This window comes from Heloderma suspectum, chromosome 17 (assembly GCF_057233095.1).
Source record: "Heloderma suspectum isolate Gila_16-S chromosome 17, 16-S_ref, whole genome shotgun sequence".
NCBI lineage: Eukaryota > Metazoa > Chordata > Lepidosauria > Squamata > Helodermatidae > Heloderma > Heloderma suspectum.
Window position 1 is genome coordinate 9,191,771 of NC_139474.1, and position 22,163 is coordinate 9,213,933.

General features: G+C 48.5%; 1 protein-coding gene across 1 annotated transcript in view; it reads left to right on the forward strand.

The window, feature by feature from the left end:
• The window catches only part of FERMT3 (FERM domain containing kindlin 3), a 33,010-nt gene extending 10,847 nt beyond the window's left edge, over positions 1 to 22,163 (forward strand). Inside the window, exons 3-15 of the mRNA XM_084823636.1 lie at positions 1,237 to 1,470; positions 1,678 to 1,803; positions 5,415 to 5,583; positions 8,979 to 9,081; positions 10,171 to 10,278; positions 11,928 to 12,065; positions 12,989 to 13,038; positions 13,872 to 13,996; positions 14,538 to 14,644; positions 16,758 to 16,967; positions 18,416 to 18,540; positions 20,094 to 20,235; positions 20,503 to 22,163. Of these exons, the coding sequence (XP_084679762.1) occupies positions 1,237 to 1,470; positions 1,678 to 1,803; positions 5,415 to 5,583; positions 8,979 to 9,081; positions 10,171 to 10,278; positions 11,928 to 12,065; positions 12,989 to 13,038; positions 13,872 to 13,996; positions 14,538 to 14,644; positions 16,758 to 16,967; positions 18,416 to 18,540; positions 20,094 to 20,235; positions 20,503 to 20,682 (1,817 nt within the window). The 3' untranslated portion in view covers positions 20,683 to 22,163. The remainder of the gene's footprint in view (positions 1 to 1,236; positions 1,471 to 1,677; positions 1,804 to 5,414; positions 5,584 to 8,978; positions 9,082 to 10,170; positions 10,279 to 11,927; positions 12,066 to 12,988; positions 13,039 to 13,871; positions 13,997 to 14,537; positions 14,645 to 16,757; positions 16,968 to 18,415; positions 18,541 to 20,093; positions 20,236 to 20,502) is intronic.

Genomic DNA, 22,163 nt, shown 5'->3' on the forward strand with positions numbered 1-22,163 from the left:
TGATGTGGCTGCAAAAAAGGCACATGCTATTTTGGGCTGCATTAATAGAAGCATAGCTTCCAAATCCCGGGAAATCCTAGTTCCCCTCTACTCAGCACTGGCTAGGCCTCATCTGGAGTACTGTGTCCAGTTCTGGGCACCACACTTGAAGAAGGATGCAGACAAACTAGAGAGGGTTCAGAGGGGGCCAACAAAGATGATCAGGGGACTGGAAACAAAGCCCTATGAGGAGAGACTGAAAGAATTGGGCATGTTTAGCCTTGAGAAGAGAAGACTGAGGGGAGATAGGGTAGCGCTCTTCAAGTGCCTGAAAGATTGTCACAGAGAGGAAGGCCAGGATCTCTTCTCGATCTTCCCAGAGTGCAGGACACGGAATAATGGGCTCAAGTGACAGGAAGCCAGATTCCGGCTGAACATCAGGAAAAACTTCTTGATTGTTAGAGCAATACAACAATGGAACCAACTCCCTAGGGAGGTGGTGGGCTCTCCCACACTGGAGGCATTCAAGATGAGGCTGGACAGCCATCCGTCAGGGATGCTCTGACCTGGATTCCTGCATTGCGCAGGGGGTTGGACTTGATGGTCTTGTAGGCCCCTCCCAACCCTACTATTCTATGATTCTTTGGACTCTGAGAACTGAGGGGATAGATCGGCTGGGAAGGCGAGATGTGGTGCAGCTAGGACTAGACACATACACTGCGAGCGAGAGAGAACGGGTGCCCTAGGGAGTGGCTGACATGGATACTGACAGGGCTGGAGTCAAGGGTAGACATGGTTGGGCACCTGCCAAGGGCCCACACCCCAGCAGGGGTCTACTCACAAGAGCCCCCGGACTTGCTCCTCCTCTTCACCATTGCAACCTGCTTGTTTACCTGCCCCATTACCTGGGGAGGTGGGGGGCTCTCCCACACTGGAGGCATCCAAGACGGGGCTGGACAGCCATCTGTCAGGGATGCTCTGACCTGGATTCCTGCATTGCGCAGGGGGCTGGACTGGATGGCCTTGCAGGCCCCTTCCAACCCTGCTATTCTACGATTCTATGATCCCTTTTTGCTTTTGTGTTGTGTCTTTTGGAATGTAAGGTTGTTATCGAGCTCATGTAAGCTTCTCGGGGAGCCTTTTCAGCTGAAGAGCTGGGTAAAAATGCTTTAAACAAATAAGAGAGGTATTATGTTTAATGCACTTTGCCTTGGATCTGCGTTTTCCATGCTGATGCTTTCTCTCCCTCACTTCCAGAACTTCAGAGGGACTGGTCAGACCACGCTCTCTGGTGGGAACAGAAGAAACTTTGGCTGCTGAAGACAAACTGGAGCCTAGACAAATATGGGATTTTGGCAGATGCCAAACTCCGGTACACTCCGCAGCACAAGCCGGTGCTCCTTTCCTTGCCGAACCGCTGCAGCGTCCGAATCCGGGCCAACTTTGCCCAGCCGGTCTTCCGCACGGTTGTCGACATCTGCAGGGTGCTCGGTGAGTGGCAAGTACCAGTCACGGCTCGGGCTTGGCATCAAGGCATCGTCACAGTATAGGGGACTCCAGGACGTGGTCTGGGGGTGCATGATGCAGCCAGCTTGCTGAAGCAAAGCAGGCCTGGGTCTGGTCTGTGCCTGGAGGGGCGGCCACCTGGGAACTCCCCCTCACGCCCCCTTGATTTCCACTAACGCAGCTTGTCCACAGGTATTCGCCACCCTGAAGAGCTGTCGTTGCTGCGTGCCCCGGAGGAAAAGGACAAGCGGAAGCAGAAGGACAAAGAGAGACGCATGGTGGAAAGCTACGACCTGACCGGAGTGCGGCTGCCAGCAAGTGAGTAGCTGGGGAGTGGGGCCGGCGTCAAGGGTAGGCATAGCCGGGCATCTGTCAAGGGCCCACACCCCAGCAGGGGCCCACTGACAAGGGCCCCCTGGAGTTGCTCCTCTTCACCCTTGCATCCTGCTTGCTCACCTGCCTCTCGCTCCGGTCCAGACAATGGGGGTGAAGGAGGAGCTGACTGGCTCACCGGGTCTCTGCCTGTCAGGCAAGCAAATGGTGGCCATGAGGAGGAGGAGGAGGAGGAGGAGGAGGAAGAGCATCAGGTGACAATAGTGGTGAGAAGGTGGACTCACGGAGGGAGGGGGCCCAGTGAGAGAGCATCCCCAGGACCCTCCAAAACCTGGAGCTGGCATTGCTGGCTGAGCGAATGACCATGGGTGCTTCCAGATGAAGCTTTAATCCCACCATTGCCTGGCCTGATTTGCAGGATTTGACAGGGGGTCCAGAAAACGTCTTCCGCTTGTAACCCTCCCATGATTTCCCACCGCCCCTTCCAACTTTTTCCTGACACGGTGTTTTGCCAAGAGGCAAAGTTTCTTAAGAGGATTCGAAGGCAAAGAACACCCGAATGGTAGAAGTTTCAGATTTTATTAAGTAGCAGGCAAAAGCGATGCAAAGAAAGATGAACTCTACTAAGCAAGATATAAAGCTTGCTGTCTCTTCAGTTGTCGGGAACTCCAAGCGAAACGACGATGGAGAGACCCCAGCCAGCAGCCAAGATGCAATACCTCCACGGTCCAGGTCTGCATCAAAGTTCAGCTCAGTCAAAACCTTAGGGACTTGTATACCTGAGAGTTCTTGGTGCTGTGTGCAGGGCCAACATGCAGCGTGATGGTCATGTTCTCAGGTCTTATCTGTGCTTATTAATTCCTCTGTCACCAAGGACAAGCCATGGCAGGGGACCAGCACAGATAGTTAAGAGATCCTCCCAGCTCCCAAGGTTGTACCTTCCCAAGTAGATAACTAATTCTTTGAAAAACAAAGGATTAAGCCAAGGAGCTTGAAGACTCTTAAAGCGACCTAGTTCTTAAGGAGATTCAGGCATGAATCTGTAAAACATCGCCCTAACTCTTCAATATACAATGGATCTTCCGGAGAGCTTCTTCTACACATGAAAAATCTATTAAGGGAGAATAGACTAGGGATGGATGGACTCACCTCCATCCACGTTGCTCACCGAACCCCCACTGGCTGCTGCCTGCCCACGTTTGCCATGTCGCACAGCCTGCGGCCGCCTGATCCCTTGCTGAGCTGCCATTTTGGGGAAAAATTGTGGTCTGGGGTTTTTTTTTGTAAATGTAATGTTGTGTAAATGGTGGCCATAAAAGGGGCTGTTTACACAACATTACAGGCGTTAACTCAGTTTACATTCCAATTCCAAAGAAGGGCAACGCCAAAGAGTGTTCAAACTACCGTACAATTGCGCTCATTTCACATGCCAGCAAGGTTATGCTCAAAATCCTACAAGCTAGGCTTCAGCAGTGTGTGAACTGAGAACTACCGGAAGTACAAGCTGGGTTTTGAAGAGGCAGAGGAACTAGAGATCAAATGGCCAACATTCGCTGGATCATGGAGAAAGCAAGAGAATTCCAGAAAAACGTCTGTTTCTGCTTCATTGACTACGCTGAAGCCTTTGATTGTGTGGATCACAACAAACTGTGGCAAATTCTGAAAGAGATGGGAGTACCAGACCACCTTACCTGTCTCCTGAGAAACCTGTACGAGGGTCAAGAAGCAACAGTAAGAACCGGACATGGAACAACCGATTGGTTCCAAATTGGGAAAGGAGTACGACAAGGCTGCATATTGTCGCCCTGCTTATTTAACTTATATGCAGAGTACATAATGAGAAACGCCGGGTTGGATGAATCAGAGGTCGGAATTAAGATTGCCGGGAGAATTATCAACAACCTCGGATACGCAGACGATACCACCCTAATGGCAGAAAGTGAAGAGGAGCTAAAGAGCCTCTTGTTGAGGGTGAAAGTGGAGAGTGCAAAAGCTGGTTTGAAACTCAACGTTAAAAAAACTAAGATCATGGCATCTGGCCCCATCACTTCCTGGCATATAGAAGGGGAAGAAATGGAAGCAGTGACAGATTTTATTTTCTTGGGCTCCAAGATCACTGCAGATGGTGACTGCAGCCATGAAATTAAAAGACGCTTGCTCCTTGGGAGGAAAGCTATGGCAAACCTAGACAGCTTAGTAAGAAGCAGAGACATCACCTTGTCGACAAAGGTCCGCATAATAAAAACTATGGTTTTCCCGGTAGTAACATATGGCTGTGAGAGCTGGACTATAAGGAAGGCTGAGCGCCGAAGAACTGATGCTTTCGAACTGTGGTGCTGGAGAAGACTCTTACGAGTCCCCTGGACTGCAAGGAGGTCAAATCAGTCAATCTTAAAGGAAATCAACCCTGAGTGCTCATTGGAAGGACAGATACTGAAGCTGAAGCTCAAATATTTTGGCCACCTAATGCGAAGAGAAAACTCTCTGGAAAAGACCCTGATGCTGGGAAAGACTGAAGGCAAAAGGAGAGGGGGACGGCAGAGGATGAGATGGCTAGATAGCATCACCGATGCAATGAATATGGACTTGAGCACACTCCGGGAGAGAGCTCAGGACAGGAAGGCCTAGCGTGTTATGGTCCATGGGGTCGCGAAGAGTTGGACACGACTGAACAACAACAACAGGCGTTAACGGCCCCTTTACAGCTGCCATTTACACAGCATTACATTTACCAAAAAAACCCCAAACTGCCATTTTTTCACAAAACGGCGGCGTGGTGGACCAGCAGGGACCGCCGCATTTGCCCAAGTAAGTGCACTCCGAGTAGGGCAAGCGCAGCAGTCTGTTGATGGGAGGCCGAGCAGGGCAGAGTCCGGTGGACTCCACGCCCTTCCTGGACTCCCGCGACATCCCTAGAAAAGGCAAATAGCTGTGCGATTCCTTTGGACTGGAAGCACTGGCAGCCCTCTGTCCAGAAGCCGCCCTGGAGGACAAAAGGTTGAGCCAGCCTGGCTTTATTTGATAGACAAGCCTGCAATTACCAGCAGAGGGTTGCAGCTTCAAAGAGAGGACTGTCCTCTGCAAAGGTGGCCACCTTACATGCATCTGGGAGCATGAGTTGTTCTTCCACACAGAAAATGTGTGGGCTCTCCCACACTGGAGGCGTTCAAGACGAGGCTGGACAGCCGTCTGCCAGGGATGCTCTGACTTGGATTCCTGCATTGAGCAGGGGGTTGGACTCGATGGCCTCGTAGGCCCCTTCCAGCCCTACTCTTCTGTGATCCTATGGTTCTATGAAAATGCATCCCCTGGCAATTTTGCCTCCCTTCCTACAGCAGGAATGGGTAATGCATGGCCCTCCAGTTGTTGTTGGACTCCAACTCCAGTCATCCCTCACCATTGGCTATGCTGGCTAGGGCTGATGGGAGTTGTAGTCCAAGAATATCTGGAGGGCCATGTGTTTCCCATCCCTGTCCTACAGCACAGACGCTCAGCTGTGCTCGCTTAGGCAAAGTAAAGATAATCCGGCGGCCTTTTTTGGAGAGGACGGAGTCAGTCCCACCAGTGACCTTGCCTCCATCCCGTTCTGATGTCAGGTGCAGAGCAGCAGCAGTTCCGCGGGATGCCCGCTCACTTCTCGGACAGCGCTGAGACTGAGGCCTGCTACCGGATGCTGTCGGTCAGTCAGACTGGACTGACCCCAGAGCAGATCGTGCGGATGCATCGGCCAGGATCCCTCATGGAGAAGACGCAGATCAACAGCAGGTGAGGAGGAGATGCGGGTGGGTTGGGGTCGGGTGTCTGCGAAACCTAGGGGAGACCAGCCAATGACTGAAGCAAGAACTTGACTCGCTTGGGCGGATTGGAGAACATTTAGAGATGTACTAAATAAATAGACCCCTTCATGGATCACTGCCTTGTTGTGGCGAAGGGGCTTGCGTAACTCAGTGAAGCAATAAGCTATGCCGTGCAGGGCCACCCAAGACGGACAGGTCATGGCAGAGAGTTCTGACAAAATGTGATCCACTGGAGAAGGAAATGGCAACCCACTCCAGTATTCTTGCCAAGAAAACCCCATGGAACGTATGAAACTCAACATTAAAAAAACGAAGATCATGGCATCCAGCCCCATCACTTCCTGGCATATAGAAGGGGAAGAAATGGAAGCAGTGACAGATTTTATTTTCTTGGGCTCCAAGATCACCGCGGACGGTGACTGTAGCCATGAAATTAAAAGATGCTTGCTCCTTGGGAGGAAAGCTATGGCCAACCTAGACAGCATAGTAAGAAGCAGAGACATCACCTTGCCGACAAAGGTCCGTCTAATCAAAGCTATGGTTTTCCCAGTAGCAACGTATGGCTGTGAGAGCTGGACTATAAGGAAGGCTGAGCGCCGAAGAATTGATGCTTTCAAACTGTGGTGCTGGAGAAGACTCTTACGAGTCCCCTGGACTGCAAGGAGGTCAAATCAGTCCGTCCTAAAGGAAATCAACTCTGACTGCTCATTGGAAGGACAGATACTGAAGCTGAAGCTCCAATATTTTGGCCACCTAATGCGAAGAGAAAAATCACTGGAAAAGACCCTGATGCTGGGAAAGACTGAAGGCATAGAATCATAGAATAGTAGGGTTGGAAGGGGCCTACAAGGCCATCGAGTCCAACCCCCTGCTCTATGCAGGAATCCAAGTCAGAGCATCCCTGACAAATGGCTGTCCAGCCTCACCTTGAAGGCCTCCAGTGTGGGAGAGCCCACCACCTGCCCAGGTAATTGGTTCCATTGTCGTATTGCTCTTGCAGTCAGGAAGTTTTTCCTGATGTTCAGACGGAATCTGGCTTCCTGTAACTTGAGCCCATGATTCCGCGTCCTGCACTCTGGGATGATCAAGAAGAGATCCTGGCCTTCTTCTCTGTGACAACCTTTCAAGTACTTGAAGAGTGCTATCATATCTCCCCTCAGTCTTCTCTTCTCAAGGCTAAACAAGCCCAGTTCTTTCAGTCTCTCTTCATAGGGCTTTGTTTCCAGTCCCCTGATCATCTTTGTTGCCCTCCTCTGAACCCTCTCCAGTTTGCCTGCATCCTTCTTAAAGTGTGGTGCCCAGAACTGGACACAGTACTCCAGGTGAGATCTAACCAGTGCTGAGTAGAGGGGAACTAGGACTTCCCGGGATTTGGAAGCTATGCTTCTATTAATGCAGCCCAAAATAGCATTTGCCTTTTTTGCAGCCACATCACGTTGTTGGCTCATATTCAGCTTGTGACTGACAACAATTCCAAGATCCTTCTCGCTTGTCGTGTGGTTGAGCCACGTATCTCCCGTCTTGTAACTGTGCATTTGGTTTCTTTTTCCTAGGTGCAGAACTTGGCATTTATCCCTATTAAATGTCATTCTGTTGTTTTCTGCCCAGCGCTCCAGTCTATCCAGATCACTTTGAATTTTGTTTCTGTCTTCCAAAGTATTAGCTATCCCGCCCAATTTTGTGTCATCTGCAAATTTGATCAGCATTCCCTGCACCTCCTCCTCCAAGTCATTAATAAAAATGTTGAAGAGCACTGGGCCCAGGACTGAGCCCTGCGGTACCCCACTCGTTACCTCTCCCCAGTTTGAGAAGGTCCCATTGATAAGCACTCTTCGAGTCCGATTCTGTAGCCAACTGTGGATCCACCGGATCGTTGTTTCATCTAGCCCACTTTGAGCTAGTTTGCTCATCAGGATCTCATGGGGCACTTTGTCGAAAGCTTTGCTGAAGTCGAGGTATATGATGTCTACAGCATTCCCTCGGTCCACAAAGGAGGTTACTTGATCAAAAAATGAGATCAGATTCATCTGGCAGGACTTGTTTTTGACAAATCCATGTTGGCTTCGAGTAATCACTGCATTGTTTTCAAGGTGCTTCCAGGTGGATTCCTTTATCATCTGCTCCAGAATTTTCCCAAGGATTGATGTCAGACTGACTGGTCTGTAGTTCCCAGGTTCCTCCTTTTTACCCTTTTTGAAGATAGGGACAACGTTAGCCCTCCTCCAGTCATCTGGCACTTCCCCCGTCCTCCATGATTTCTCAAAGAGAATAGACAGCGGTTCTGAGCAAAAGGAGAAGGGGATGGCAGAGGATGAGACGTCCAGATAGCATCACCGATGCAATGAATATGGACTTGAGCACGCTCCGGGAGAGAGCAGAGGACAGGAAGGCTTGGCGTGCTATGGTCCATGGGGTCACGAAGAGTCAGACACGACTGAACAACAACAACAACAAATAAATAGAATAAACAAGGGCGCAATCCTATGCATATTTAGACAATAAAAAGTCCTACAACTCCCAGCATTCCCCTGGGGAACGCTGGGAGTTGTAGGATTTCTTTCTGTCAAAACTTGCCTAGGATTGTGCCTTAAATTGCTTTGCTAGTTAAGACCCAAGGTCCATCTCACCCCAGCATTCTGTCTCCAAGAGGGAGCACCTAATTGCTCCTGGGGAAGCCCATGTGGAAGATACCGAAACAGTGATACAATGAAGCCAGGGCTCACAGCGTCAAAGCGCCAGGACTTTTTCATTAGCAGGGATACTAATGTCAGTTGACACCCACCTCAGACTTCCCTGTTCTTTCTGAGCTTACCTGCAGCCCTTATAGCAGCTGAGGGAGAAATGGGTTTTCCCAGCAATAATAGATTTGTGTATGCTATCCCGGTGTTAATGCAAAATATTTTGGGGTGGCTTGATCTTGGATGGGCAGTGAAGGCACATTCACTTGGTGTGGCTACGGTGACCATCATGATGAGTGCCTGCACTTCAAAATTTAGCACTACACCACTGTACACGATCCCTTACTGTTTGCCTCTAGTCACTGCTACTTAAAGCTATACTGCCGCTGGATATGGAGGTTCAGTTTTTTAATGCTCCCATGGCTCATCAATGGAACGATCCAGTGTTTAAATTATGGGGGAGGGAACTGGGGGGGGTCATGAATTCCACAAGCCCCACCCCAGAACTGCCCCCAGTTTTAACCCAATCACCCCTCCCCATTGTGGCCTTCTAAAAGGGACCCCTGTCTAAGGGACCCCTATCAAAAAAGGTAGGGAAGTAAGGCCCTCTGTTCCCCCCACCCCATATAATGCGTATACTACTTAGGCAAAAGGTCTTCTTTTTGCTTCTTTCATGCCCTCCCAGGTGGTTGGATTCATCGCAGACTTTGCTGCAGCAGGAAGTGAAAGAGCATGCATGTTTATGGCTCCGTTTCAAGTTCTACAGCTTCTTTGATCTGGAGCCCAAGGTCAGTGCTGCTCATCTGAGCCCCAGCTTCACTCCACTTGTTTCTAGAAAGAATATGCCTTGCCCCCGTCCCTGTCCTCTAGCCTGGTAGTTCCTGACCAGAAATCCTCCTGGAGGATTTCAGGTCTAGTTCTTTGGGTGTGTTTTAAAAGAAGTTTCTAGCCCTCATGACTGGGAAGCAAAACCTAAAATGCATGTTTAAAAAATATTGATAAATAAAAACATAGGACTGCTTCCCATCCGCAATTGCTGAGCGTTTGATGTTTGAAAAGATATCTTTGCATGATACAGGGAACTATCCATTTACGTGGTCTCTCTGCAATGAAAGTTTCTTCGCTTGTAATGTGTAAAGCAGCCCTATAGGAAACAAGTCCATGTTTCACTTCAGGATTCAGATTATCCCAGATCCTCACTCTAGTCCTTTTTTCCCCTCGATATTCAAACAAGACTGAATTGTTCATGCCTTGCTGCAGTTCCAGTATCTGACATTCCCACCCACCAACCCACCCCCAAGAAACCAGGAATGGGAAAGAACACAATTAGGAAGTTTTGCAATAGAAAAACCCAAAACCTTTGAAAGAGAAAGAAAAGCACATAGCGGATTGGGACGATTTGCATCATGCTGCAGAATCATCTGGCTCTGTTCGCGAATATAGTTCCCGCACAGAGTTTCTGTGTCTTTAAGCAGTATGCAGAGAGGAGAATTTCATCTTATCACAGCGCTGGTATCTTGAGAGAAGCAGTGGCATTCAGAATTCTTCTGTCTACAAAATATTTGAAAGCCTTGTACTCGCTTAGAGTGTACTTGGTTAGAGTGCTGGACTAGGACCAAAGAGAACCAGGTTCGAATCCCCCAGTTGGTTTTTTAAGTTCACCAGGGGACATTTGGCCAGTCATTACCTCTTGCCCTACCTCTCAGGGTTGTTGTGAGAATAAAATAGGAGGTGGGGGGAGAAACGTGCATGGCATCTTGAGCGCCTTGGGAGGAGGGTGTGGGGTAAAAGAAAACATAATAAATAATGATGTTCATGGTAGAGGTGACATTTGAATCGGGGACTTCCTGATTTGAAGCTCTTCCTTCCTTACACAGTATGATGCCGTGAGGATCAACCAGCTGTATGAACAGGCGCGCTGGGCAGTCCTGTTGGAGGAGATCGATTGCACCGAGGAGGAGATGGTAGTGTTTGCTGCTCTGCAGGTAACATTTTCTCCCCAAAGCTGGCAAGAACACTGGGGTTCACCCCCTACTACAGGGGTGTTGAACTCCTTTCACTCTGAGGGCTGAATTTCATTTTGGATGGTGGAGCCAGTGGCAAATGGGGTGGGGCCAAAAAAAACCCCAAATACCAGCATATTTCAGCTTAAAGCTCTTACTGCGGGCAACTCAGCCTTAGGAGGGCATTTCGAACTTTTAGGCTGGGAGAAAAAGCTGAGAAAACACCAAATTCTCGGGGGGGGGGGGAGAGAAGGGGGTGGCCATCGGGGGAAACCTGGAGGCCAGATTTTGTCCTGGGGCCTCAGTTTCAGCAGGGCTGCAAACCACCTAGGTTCGGCAAGGCTGCAGTCTTCCCCAATCTAGTGCCGTCCAACAGCAGTACAGCTAATAATTTTAGACTTGGATACAGTGGTCTCTCACACACACCGGTTAAGAGTTTGTCTAAAGTTGGTTGTTTTCTCCCCACCGCTCCATATTTTTCAACCGCTTAAGCTCATTTAGAGCGCAATCCTATGCGTGTTTAGCACTGCTGGCTGAGGAATGCCGGGAGTTTATAGAGCTTCTCTTCCCCTCTCTAAACATGCATAGGATTGTGCCTTTTAAGATCATTGTGCCATCATGACTACAGGAATAAACAGAGTTTGCTTCTGCTGCTAAACACATGTTTCTTGGGAATATTTATTATCTATTTGTTTGTTTTAAGAAATTTCTGGCTCGTTTTTCATTATAAAATAATCCCAAAAGGTGTGTGTGGGGGGGACAACAAACAATAAAACACAGTCAAATGATACAGCATGGACCAAAGAACAGCGTGGACCAAAGAACACATAATCGAGCAGCGGAGAACAGAGTAACAGATAAATATCAGTTTACACAATGCAGTAAAAGGAAAGAGGAAAAATTCAATCCAATGCCTGGGTAAGCAAATAGATCTTTAGCTGGAAATAAGCACCATTTTGTGGTAGAGAAGGATAGCATACTTTAGAAGTAAAAAAAAAGAAGGCCAGTCTCTGTAGGCTCATTATTGCCTGCCTGGCTACCCCAGACTAGAAAATGTTTTGTAAAAATAAAATAGATTTATAATTAGTGAATTCCTTTGTTTCTTTAGTGAATTTGATTTATTATTATGTACGTTCTTCCTCTTTATGCTGCCTTTGTTAACTTTATTTCGGGGGGAAATACAATTTCATGATAAAGAAAAATAGAAAGGATACTGTGAAAGGCAGCTTCAGACACAGCGAGGCCTGGGCCCGCTGATGCCGGGCCAGGCCTCTTCTCCGCTTCCCTCATCAACTGCTGTTCTCTGGGCAGTTATTTGTGGGGTGGGCACTGAGCTGTGGGGCCTGGACGTTAGCCCCGACCCCAGCTGCACCACTGCCCTCCAGATGTGCTGGATTGCGACTCCCATCACCCCCAGCCAACACAGCCATTGGGTGTGTTGGCTGCGGACGATGAGAGTTGTAGTCTTAACACATCTGGACAGCGGCAGTTTGGGGAAAGCTGGCTGATGTTTTCTGTTCTGTTTTTACGGTGAATTATAAGTGTTCAGTGTTTTTGTCTGAGCCCCGAGCATCGCTCTCCCACATGCACAAAAAGCTAAACCAGGACTTCTTTGCATGCCTCTGTCTCAGTATCTCATCAACCAGCTGTCCTTGAATGCCAACCCTGTGGAACAGTCTGGTGACTCTGGGCTTGATGACTTGGACAAGGCCCTCGCCACCCTGGAAGTCAAGCTGGAAGGTTCGTCATCAGCAGCTCCTAGCATTCTGGTAAGCGCCCAGTCTTCAGCCGCTTCTGTGTTTGCTAGGCACAGTTTCTCCTCTCGTTTCAAAGGAGAACGAAAAGTGTACATCCTCCATTGTGCCTCCATCCATTAGAGCAACCTTACCCAACCTGGTGGCCTCCAGATGTGCTGGACTGCAACTCCCATCATGCTGGCTGGGGCTGTAGTCCAATACATCTGGACAGAACGAGGTTGCGGAAAGCTGCATTAGAGTGTGGCTTGAGACCAGGCTACCTGAAAAGATCGCCTTTTCCCATACGAGCCTGCCCAGATCTTAAGATCTTTGGGAGAGGCCCTTCGTTCGAGACCATCACCTTTAGAGGCACGTTTGGTGGTGACGTGACAAAGGGTCTTTTCAGTGGCTGCTCCAAAGCTGTGGAATTCCCTGCCAAGGGAGGCTACATTTGCTCCCTCTTTGCTGTCCTTCCACTGGCAGGCAAAGACTTTTTTTATTCAAGCAGGCTGTTGGCGTGTAAACAGGTCTGTTGGGTTGGACATTGTTTTTATTGTTATTGTTGTGTTTTTCATTGTGCTTCATTGCAACTGTTTTATGATTGTTTTAATCAAGTTTGATTTATGATTGTAAGCCGCCCTGAGTGCCATCTTCTTGGTAGCTAAACCTGGTAAAATCAAATAAATAAATAACAAGTTATTTTTGCTGGAGTTTTCCTTTTGTATCCTGGCACTCTGTTTTATATTTGTCTTGCTGTAGCTACTGCTATTTGGCTAGACTTCTTTGCCTATTGTTTTTTTTTTTATTAAACTTTACTTTTAGACTTACATTATTTTAACTATGGCTTTTTTAAATCTTTCTTTTTAAATAGTAAGCTGCATTTGGAACTGTTATATCTGAAAGGTGGTCTGTAAATATAGTTAATAAAGTAAATGTTTGTCTTGTTTCCCCCATAGGACAGCCTCACAGTTATCCCAGAGTTGAAGGATTACCTCCGAATATTCAGGCAAGTGTCCAAATCGTCTGTTTCCCCACGCTGGCTGAGGAATGCTGGAAGCTGTAGGACTTTTTCCTGTCTAAACATGCACAGGATTGCACCCTAATTGACTAAATGCTGCAGCTCTGCTAAGCTAGCTAGAGGAAAGGCTTCTAGGAGATCGATTTATTTTTAAAATGTTTAACTGACCTTTCGTCTACAAGGGCTGGCAGAACAGCGCATCTAATATTATAAAAAGACCAATACAGTATAACAATAAAAAAATCACAAAACAAGAGGCATAAAAACTATTCAACCAGCAAAAAACCCAGACAAACTAACCAATCCATTAGAAAAACAGCTAACGTTTAAAATGCCTGTGCAAAAAGGAACGTTTTGGTCTGGTGCCAAAAAGGAAGCGAGGTCAGCGCCACTCGTATCTCCCCTGAGGGAGGGCATTCCCAAGTCAGGGTGTCACCACAGGTAAGGCCCTTTCTTTTGTAAATGCGTAATGCATTTCTCCCTCTGATGTTATTTGGAGAAGGGCCTGCTCTGAAAATTTTAATGCACAGGCAGGGTAATATGGGAGGAGGTGCTCCTTCAGCCCATTCTGGGCTTTAAAGGCTCTGACTTTTACTTCTGGTTAGAGCAAGTGGAGACGTGGGAGATCCAGAACTCTTGTATTTTGGCACCTATGTTTGGCAGTTTATCCAGCAATATGGCTTTCAGGGGCAGTGTTGGCCACAGGGAAGAGAAAAGTGACTCCACCTTTGGCCTCTCTTCCTGAAAGTGGTTTTCCCCTGGGGCCTGTGCAGAGACGGTTGTGAACTTCTTCCCTCAGTCACCCCTCTTGTCCCTTACAGGCCCCGCAAGCTGACTCTGAAGGGTTATAAGCAGTACTGGGTGATCTTCAAGGAAACCTCCATCTCCTACTACAAGAGCCCTGAGGAAGCCCTGGGAGAGCCCGTACAACAACTCAGCCTCAAGGGTGAGTCCAGCTCCGATCCCCCATAATTTAGCATTGGTAGAGCCCACAACCCAAGTGGTCAAGGACATGCATGCCCGGTGCCAGAGGGTGGGATGACAGGGCATTTGCCAGGGCCCCACAGATGAGGAGAGGGCCCATATCCCTTGTCCACAGGGCATCCAAGAAGATCAGATGCAGCCTAAGAGAATTCTCAGGTTTGCACGGCACACGCCTCCAGGTTTAGGGAAGCCCATAGCTCCCAGAATCCTGCAGCTGGCCCTGAGCACCTGTTCTGCAGGCAGCAGGCCCCAGTTGCAATCCTTGGTGCCTCCAGTTACAAGGCTCTTGAGAAGGATCGCTGGGAAAGGACCATGCCAGTCGGAACAGATAATACTGTGAGATATGGGAGGGTGTATAACTGTGTTAGAATATAAATACATACGTAAAGTTCTAGGTTCAATTCCTCACAAGCCTGGGCTAAGTTAGATGGGCTACTGGGTCATGTCAGTTTCAGACTACTTGATAAGTTCCATTTCTAACCCTATTCCTGCCTCCACTCCAGGCTGTGAGGCGGTACCAGATGTCAACATATCTGGCCAGAAATTCTGCATCAAGCTGTTGGTACCTTCACCTGATGGGATGAGCGAAGTACATTTGCGCTGTACAGATGTGAGTGGGGCGGGTGGGAAAGCCCTGTTTAGAATTGTAGAATTGGATGGTATCCTGGTGGTCATCTAGTCTCACCCCCTCTGCCGAAATCGGGCAAGGCGGGTGGCTGCTAAAGATAGAGCCTTCTCAGTGGTTGGCACCCCATCTGTGGAATCCTCTCCCCAGAGAGACTCACCTGGCCCTTACATTGTGGCCTTTTTGGTGCTGGTTGAAGCCCTTTTTATTCTCCCAGGCTTTTTAGTCCTTCAGGGTATTTTTTTTAATGGTGTTAATGCATTTTTGGAACTTTGCCCAGCTGCTGGCTCTCACTCTGGCTTTTTCTTTGCTTTTAGTTTGTTTAAAACCTTTAAAAGTTGTTATATACGTTTTATTATGTTGTTGTATTTTATGGCTTTATGTTTTGCGAACCACCCAGCGAGCTTTGGTTACTGGGCAGTACAGAAATGCAAGGAATTTATACATTAATGAAAGATCTACAAGGCAAAATGCAGCTACAGCAGCCTTGACAGACGTCCATCCAAGCCTCTGCCTAAACACCTCCAGCAAAGACACCCCCCCCCCCCGAGGCAGACTGTTCCACTGTGGAACAGATCTTACCTTAGGAAGTGTATTCCTAAAGTTTAGATGAAATCTGCTTTCCTGCATTTTCCACCCATTACAGTTTCCTGCCCTGTGTTGCCCCTGCAGCAGGTGTTGAACTCTTAGGTTAGAAGTGCCAAGATAGTGCCACATCAGACTCAAATGTTTACTTACTAGGAGTACTTTATTGGGTAACTTACAGCACACAGGCGTACCCAATGGTTGGATCAGACAGCTTCTCTGAACCACGAGCCATGGGGTTAAATTAGTTTTATACAATACATGTCAGCAATGAGGCAGAATGGAACTAGCAAGCACCCCCAGTGTTCATTCCCAGCATAGGCTAGAAGTGTTTGGTTCTCACGCACAGCCACCTGTAAGCAGGCTTTGCTTCCCAGGCACATCAGAGATAAAGACTCTCCTCATTAGCAAGGAATGCACCAAGAAGGCCGTTATCGGCCTTTTGACTCATCTGCACATGCTCAGAGGCTTACTAGCATGAGAACTGTACCAATAATGAACTTAAGCAAGCATTATGGATCTCTAGGCCCTTCTAACACTATAAATGACTTGGCTATGCGCCTGGGGCCAATGCATGCCCTCCGTAGCAACAAAACCAACTCCACTCCATCTTCTGTGTAACAGCCCATCTCCAGCTATCTTATCTCCCATTAATTTTCTCTTCTCCAGGCTAAATAAACATACCCAGCTCTATCAACTGTTCTTCTTAGGGCTTCATTTCCAGGCCTCACCAGGGCTGACGTCAAGGGTGGGCATGGTTGCCAAGGGCCCACACCCCAGCAGAGGTCCACTGGCAATGGGACTTGCTCCTCCTCTTCGCCACTGCAACCATTTATCTGCCTCTTTCTCTGGCCCACTGGAGTGGTGAGAAGGAGGGGCAGGAGATGCCATGGCCAACTTGCTCCCTGGCTCTCTGCCTCTCAAGCAAGAAAGTGGGAGCCATGCTGAGGAAGAGGAGGAGGAGCAGCTGGGGACAAGGGCAGTGAGAGCAGTCCGGTGGGTGATCACATGTGAGAGGGCCTTCTCTGCAGCGGCCCCACACCTTTGGAACAAGTTGCCTTCGGAGTTCCGCCATGCTCCATCATTGCAGACTTTTAAGAAGGCTTTGAAAACATACTATTTTACCTTGGCCTTCTCTTGATAGGACCACTATCATTGCGGTTACTGCTGTTATCATTGTCGCTGGTTTTATTGTTGGCTTTTATTGTTTTATGTTTTTATCACTTTTAATATTTTATGTGTTTTTATGTATTTTATTGCTGTAAGCCGCCTCGGGAGGGCTTCTGCCCTGAAAGGCGACCAAGGTATGTTATAAACAAACAAACAAATGGTGCACTCACGGAGAGGGGGGCCCCATTACGGGTGTCTCACCCAGGGCCCCCCGAAACCTTGCCCTCCTGGTTGCTCTTCTCTGGACAGGCTAACGCTGGGAGGGTGGGATTATAGGAGTGGGTAGAGAAATCTCACTGCAGTCCAAGTCTCCTGAGTCCGTCTTCCTCCTCTCTCCAACCAGGAGCAGCAGTACGCCCGCTGGATGGCTGCTTGCAGGTTGGCAGCGAAGGGGAAGACAATGGCAGATGCATCGTACCAAGCAGAGGTGGAGAACATCCTGTCCTTCCTGAAGCTGCAGCAGTCCAACCCAGACGCGCCTCTGGCCCCGGAAGCGGAGGGTGCCCAGTGGCTCGTGTCCCCTCGCTACCAGAAGAAATTCAAGCCTAAGCAGGTATCTTTGTGCCATGCTGACCCCTTATGGGTTGGCCGATTGATTCGACAGTAGGGCCGGCTCCAGGTTTATGGGTCTGCTGGGTCCACTCCTCTGTTAGTGGGCCCTAGTGGGCTTCCCTGGCAGTTGCCGGAGGCCCCCAGGTTAATTTTCCACAATGCCTTGGAGTGACGCTTTGCTAGGGGCATTGTGGGGGATCAAAATTGCAGTTTCGCCCAGCCACCTAGCACTGCTCAGAGTGCTGGAGCTGAGGGTGGGGAAGGTGTTGGCGCTGGCCTGAGTTGCAGGATTTGTAGGTTGTTTTCCAGTGAGAGCAGATGCATAAAATTAACACTGGCATTAAAACAGCCGATACACGCGAAACAAGCACCAGCTAAGAATAGCAGAAAGCCCTCCTTAAGGGGGTATCTTCCAAAAGTGGAATGTCCTGCTCCTGGAATGCCACAAGAGAGGGAACCAAACAAGACAGCCCAACGAGAAGGCAGCTCAAAGCTCTTGGGTGGCCACCCAATGAAAGTCCTGCTTCTGGAGGAGACCGGTCCTGGCTCCGCCTAAGGATGGGTTGCATTAGCAGATCTCAGATTTGGAAGAATTCCGCATGTTGGGAGAAAAGGTGTTTTCTGAGACAGCCCCTCAGACTGTTTGGAGCAGCCTTCCCCAACCTGGTGCCCTCCAAATGGGTTGGACTGCAACTCCCATCATTCGCCAGGAATGATGGAAGTTGCGGTCCAACCTGTCTGTAGGGCACCAGGTTGAGGAGGGCTGGTTGAGAGCTTTGCAAGATGAGACCAGCACCTTGAATTGGAAACATGTGTGCTACCAAAGGGTCATCAGAAGGAATCACGGCACAATGCACTTTTAGGGTTTGTGCGTACTTGTCGTCTTTAATTAACCCGCATCTTTCTACAGACCTGGAGACTTGCTAGGTGGGTGTGACATGGTCATGGCTCCATAGGGGGGTGTTGAAATGGACCTAATTTCCAACCCTTCTGCCCCCCGGCAATCTGTGCTACATGGCCTAGGCCGTTTCTACATGAGGCATTTATTGTACGCTTGTAATTGGTCACTCACAGAAGTTTGCGGGTCCTATAAATGACATCGTCATCCTCCAGGGCATCTCTCATTCTTTACAACCTTTATCATGTTGTTTTTCATGTCGACGAAAGTCCGGCATTTTCCCTCCTCCCACTATGAACCAGGGTAAATCTATGGTGTACTGATGAAATGGCGCTTTATCACAAATAATACTACAGCGCAATCTAGTGGCTTCATAATGAAACATATAGTACTTGCTGAGAGAGTTTTTTAAAAAAGGGAAAAACCATGTGGAAAGGAGCTGACGGTAATCCTGCAAGGAATCCAGAAGCAGAAGCGGTAAAGTTGGGAGATTATAGCCTGGTGTAGAGATGCTCCTAATCTGTGTGCCTTTCCATTTGCAACACCCACAGTTAACTCCACGCATCCTGGAGGCCTATCAGAACGTGGCCCAGCTCTCGCTCCCCGAGGCCAAGATGAAATTTATCCAAGCTTGGCAGTCCCTCCCCGATTTTGGCATCACTTACTTTGTAGTCCGGTAAGGAACCGCTCCGCTTTCCCGTGACCGAGAACGGAGGTCTGCTTTCTTTCGTTTCTTTGGAGTTCTTTTAATTTTTATCTTTTTAACTGAATTCTTCAGAGTAACAATGAACAGTGACGAATTTAAGAACCCCACATATGAGTCAATTCCTTTACAGTCTTTCTGATGGTTCAGAATCTCTATTTGGTACAAGCACGATTATCTGATAAAGTTATCACTCATCATCCTTAGATCGCACCATGGAGTTCCATGTGTCTTAGGAGGTTGTCGTGTATTCTCCTCAGTATTAGCAAATTCAATAAATGGATACCATATTCCATAAAAAGTCTCCGTTTCTACTTGGCCTCTTTGTACCTGAAGATATTTAGTGAGTTTCCCCATTAGTGCAAGGCCCACATTTTCTGTTTCCATATGATAAGAGAAAGTTCACTTGCTGATTTCCATTTTATTTATTTCATTTATATCCTGCCTTTTTTTTCCTCCTTAAGGAACCCAAGGCGGTGATATAAATGTAATAAATTTAAATAAATAAACCCAGTTAACAGCTGTGACTAACCTGGCTTCTGTCCAGCAAAACTCTTTATGTCTTATTTGTGTATTAGAGTCCATATAGAGAGAAAGTAGTCCCAGTTTAGCGGGGAGTGTTTTATCTGGTTGGGTGCCCTCACTGCGTTCTTGAACGATGCCAGCCCCCTCCAATCAGGCGCCTTCCAGATGTGTTGGGATTACAACCCCCATGAACTGTAGAAAGCTGCCATAAAGAGTGTTATTCTGCCATAATAAGTTTTTGTGGGCCAGGGCTTCACTTAAGACACATCTGGCAAAGTAAACTCTCATCCATGAAAGCTATAAACCACAATAAATCTGTTGGCCTTTACGGTAACGCAACGCTGTTATTTTTAGAGATCTGTTGGTTTAGGGTCCTTCCTCCTCCATCCTCCCCGCACTTTTCCACTATTTAGTCTCCCTCGAGCTGTTACGTCATCCTCCCTCCCATCATCCAAGATACAGGTGAGGTGATTGTTAAACTAGATCTTGTCCCAGCTCACGTTTCATGACGCCTAAACAAAGTACCAAAGTAATATCTTCTCCCCACTCCCTGGTCTGTTCTCCCATACTGACGGGTTGTAGGTGTTCTGCAAGCCTCAGCCTTTATGTGGTTATTATTCGATGTATTAACTTTTCCCATCATGCAACCTGAATATTACCATTCTTATTACTTGCCAAAAATGCCAGGGCTCGGCGATCAACCCAGAACTTTTACACCTGTTGGCCCAAAGCGCTGGAAGGTGGGAGCAGAATTATTTCTCAATGAGTTATTGGGTGGAAGCACTGCTTGTCTGTTTTTCCATCAACTCTGTAAGCAAGACAATGAGCAGTTTGCTTGCCTTTTTTTAAGTGAAAGTTGAAAATGCAGAGAAGGGAGCTGGAAGATGGGTGTGATACAGCCTTTAGTTCTTTAATCAGGTGCTGTCTCCTGGTTGGGAATGGGGCAAGCTCATATATATGTATGTATGTATGTAGTGAGAGATTTTGCCATCTTTGCCTAGGTTCAAGGGCAGCCGGAAGGACGAAATCTTGGGCATTGCCAACAACCGACTGATCCGCATCGACCTGGCCGTTGGGGATGTAGTGAAGACCTGGCGGTATAGCAACATGCGTCAGTGGAACGTTAACTGGGATATCCGGCAGGTCAGCCTGTTCAGTGGGTAGGGTGAGGGTTCTGGTGATCCGAGTCCTCAGCAGCTGCCCCAGCAGGTCCCACAATTCTTAAACAAAAGCCCTTTTTATTAGCAAACTACAAGTAAAACAGCCACTTGCCCATCTCTTTCCCCTTCCTCCTGTGGCCTAAAGGAACTGCCCTGAAGCTTCCCTGCTGGTTCGCCTGTAAGAAACTTATGCGCACCCCAGGCGACCATCCATGGAGACGTTCTCAGGCTCTGCTTCTTCTTCCCCCAGGTGGCCATAGAGTTTGACGAACACATTAACGTGGCCTTCGGCTGCATCTCTGCCAGTTGCAAGATTGTCCACGAATACATTGGTGGGTACATCTTTCTGTCTACCCGTGCGGCCGAACGAGGCCAGACGCTGGACGAAGAGCTCTTCCACAAGCTGACGGGAGGTCACGAAGCCCTCTAACCTTCCACTTCCGTGGCCACCCTCTCCCCTGGAATGCACACAGGGCCCGCTGTCTCTTCAAGGAACTCTCTAGCCTGTACTGGTGGGCAAAGGCCCTAATTTGGAGTCTGGGGTTGCCCCATAAGAACTTGGAGAGGAGCTAAGAAAGTGCCAGGGAGAGGGATTACTTGCTAAGTGAGATCAGTCTTTCCCAATGGAGCCAAAAGAGTGGAGGCCTACAGGAGAAGGAGTTTTGGAACAAGCGAGTTGAGCACCGGCAATAGGGAAGGGATGGGTGGGGGTTCTTTGGCAGGGGTGTGGGGATGACAACTGCAGCCTTCTAGCTCTGAGGAGGAAGAGTTCAACCCTTCCTTGTCCATGAAACCCTGGAGCCAGCCTCTGCCTCTCTGATCCATTATCTGCCCTTTCCACCATCTTCGAATGATTGCCCACCCACATTGCTCTCTTATCCCTGCCTGGTTTTCACAAGAGTTTTGGGTCCTCTTGGCCTTGACACCCAGCTCCACCTGGGTCCCAGGACTTGACTGCCTGGAGCCCGGCAACTGCAGCAAATTGTTTCTGGAAAGGAAGGGGAAATACGTTCCCTGCAACGGAGGTGCCACAGAGGCCTTCCCAAACCCTGCCTGTTCCTTTTGACCAGGGGTGTTTATCTGCAGGCCAAATCCTGCCCTCAGGGGTTCCCTTCTCCTAGTCCAACCATTTTTGGTGGTTTTCCTGGCTTTTGCCATTTCTCCCCCATTCTAAAATATAGAAATGCCTCTCCTAATGCTTAGTTACCAGCCGTAAGACCTTTAAGTTAAAACATGCCGGCATTTTTTTTTAATTGGACCGCTTGCCCCTGTTGCCTGCCCACTACTAGAAGGCGGCCCCCGAGATCCTCCACAACTGAGTTCCTAGGGCTGAAAAAGGTTTAACACCTCTGCTTTAGGCCAATGACTCCCTTTCTTCAAGACAGCTAACCTGTTTCATTTGAACACACAAAGATGGAGATTAGATGCTGAGATCTGTCTAGCTCTGGCCAAAGGCAAATAGCCCCGATTCTCAACTCTCCCTCCGACCTAAGCAAAGCAAGAATTGCCCATAAGTATATCAGGGCTGGGGAACCTGCACCTCCCCAGCTGCGGCCGATGGGACTCTAGTTCCCATCAGCCCCAGCCAGCTTGGATAATGGGAGTTGTTCATCAACCTCTGGAGGGCCATAGATTCATCAGCCATGAGGTATATGATCATCACACCTGGTACCCTCTCCTCACTTTCCCACTGGTTAGTCTCCCTCAAGCTGTTACGTCATCCTCCCTCCCATCATCCAAGATACAGGTGAGGTGATTGTTAAACTAGATCTTGTCCCAGCATGGTAAGCAGGGAACCTTTTAAGCTTGCTTAACTTTAGGACCAGCTAGCTGCTGTTTTGATGTTCTCTGTACTCTGCTTATCTGTCTCTCCCTTTCCTCATTTTTATAAATAAACCTTTCCAGTTCAGG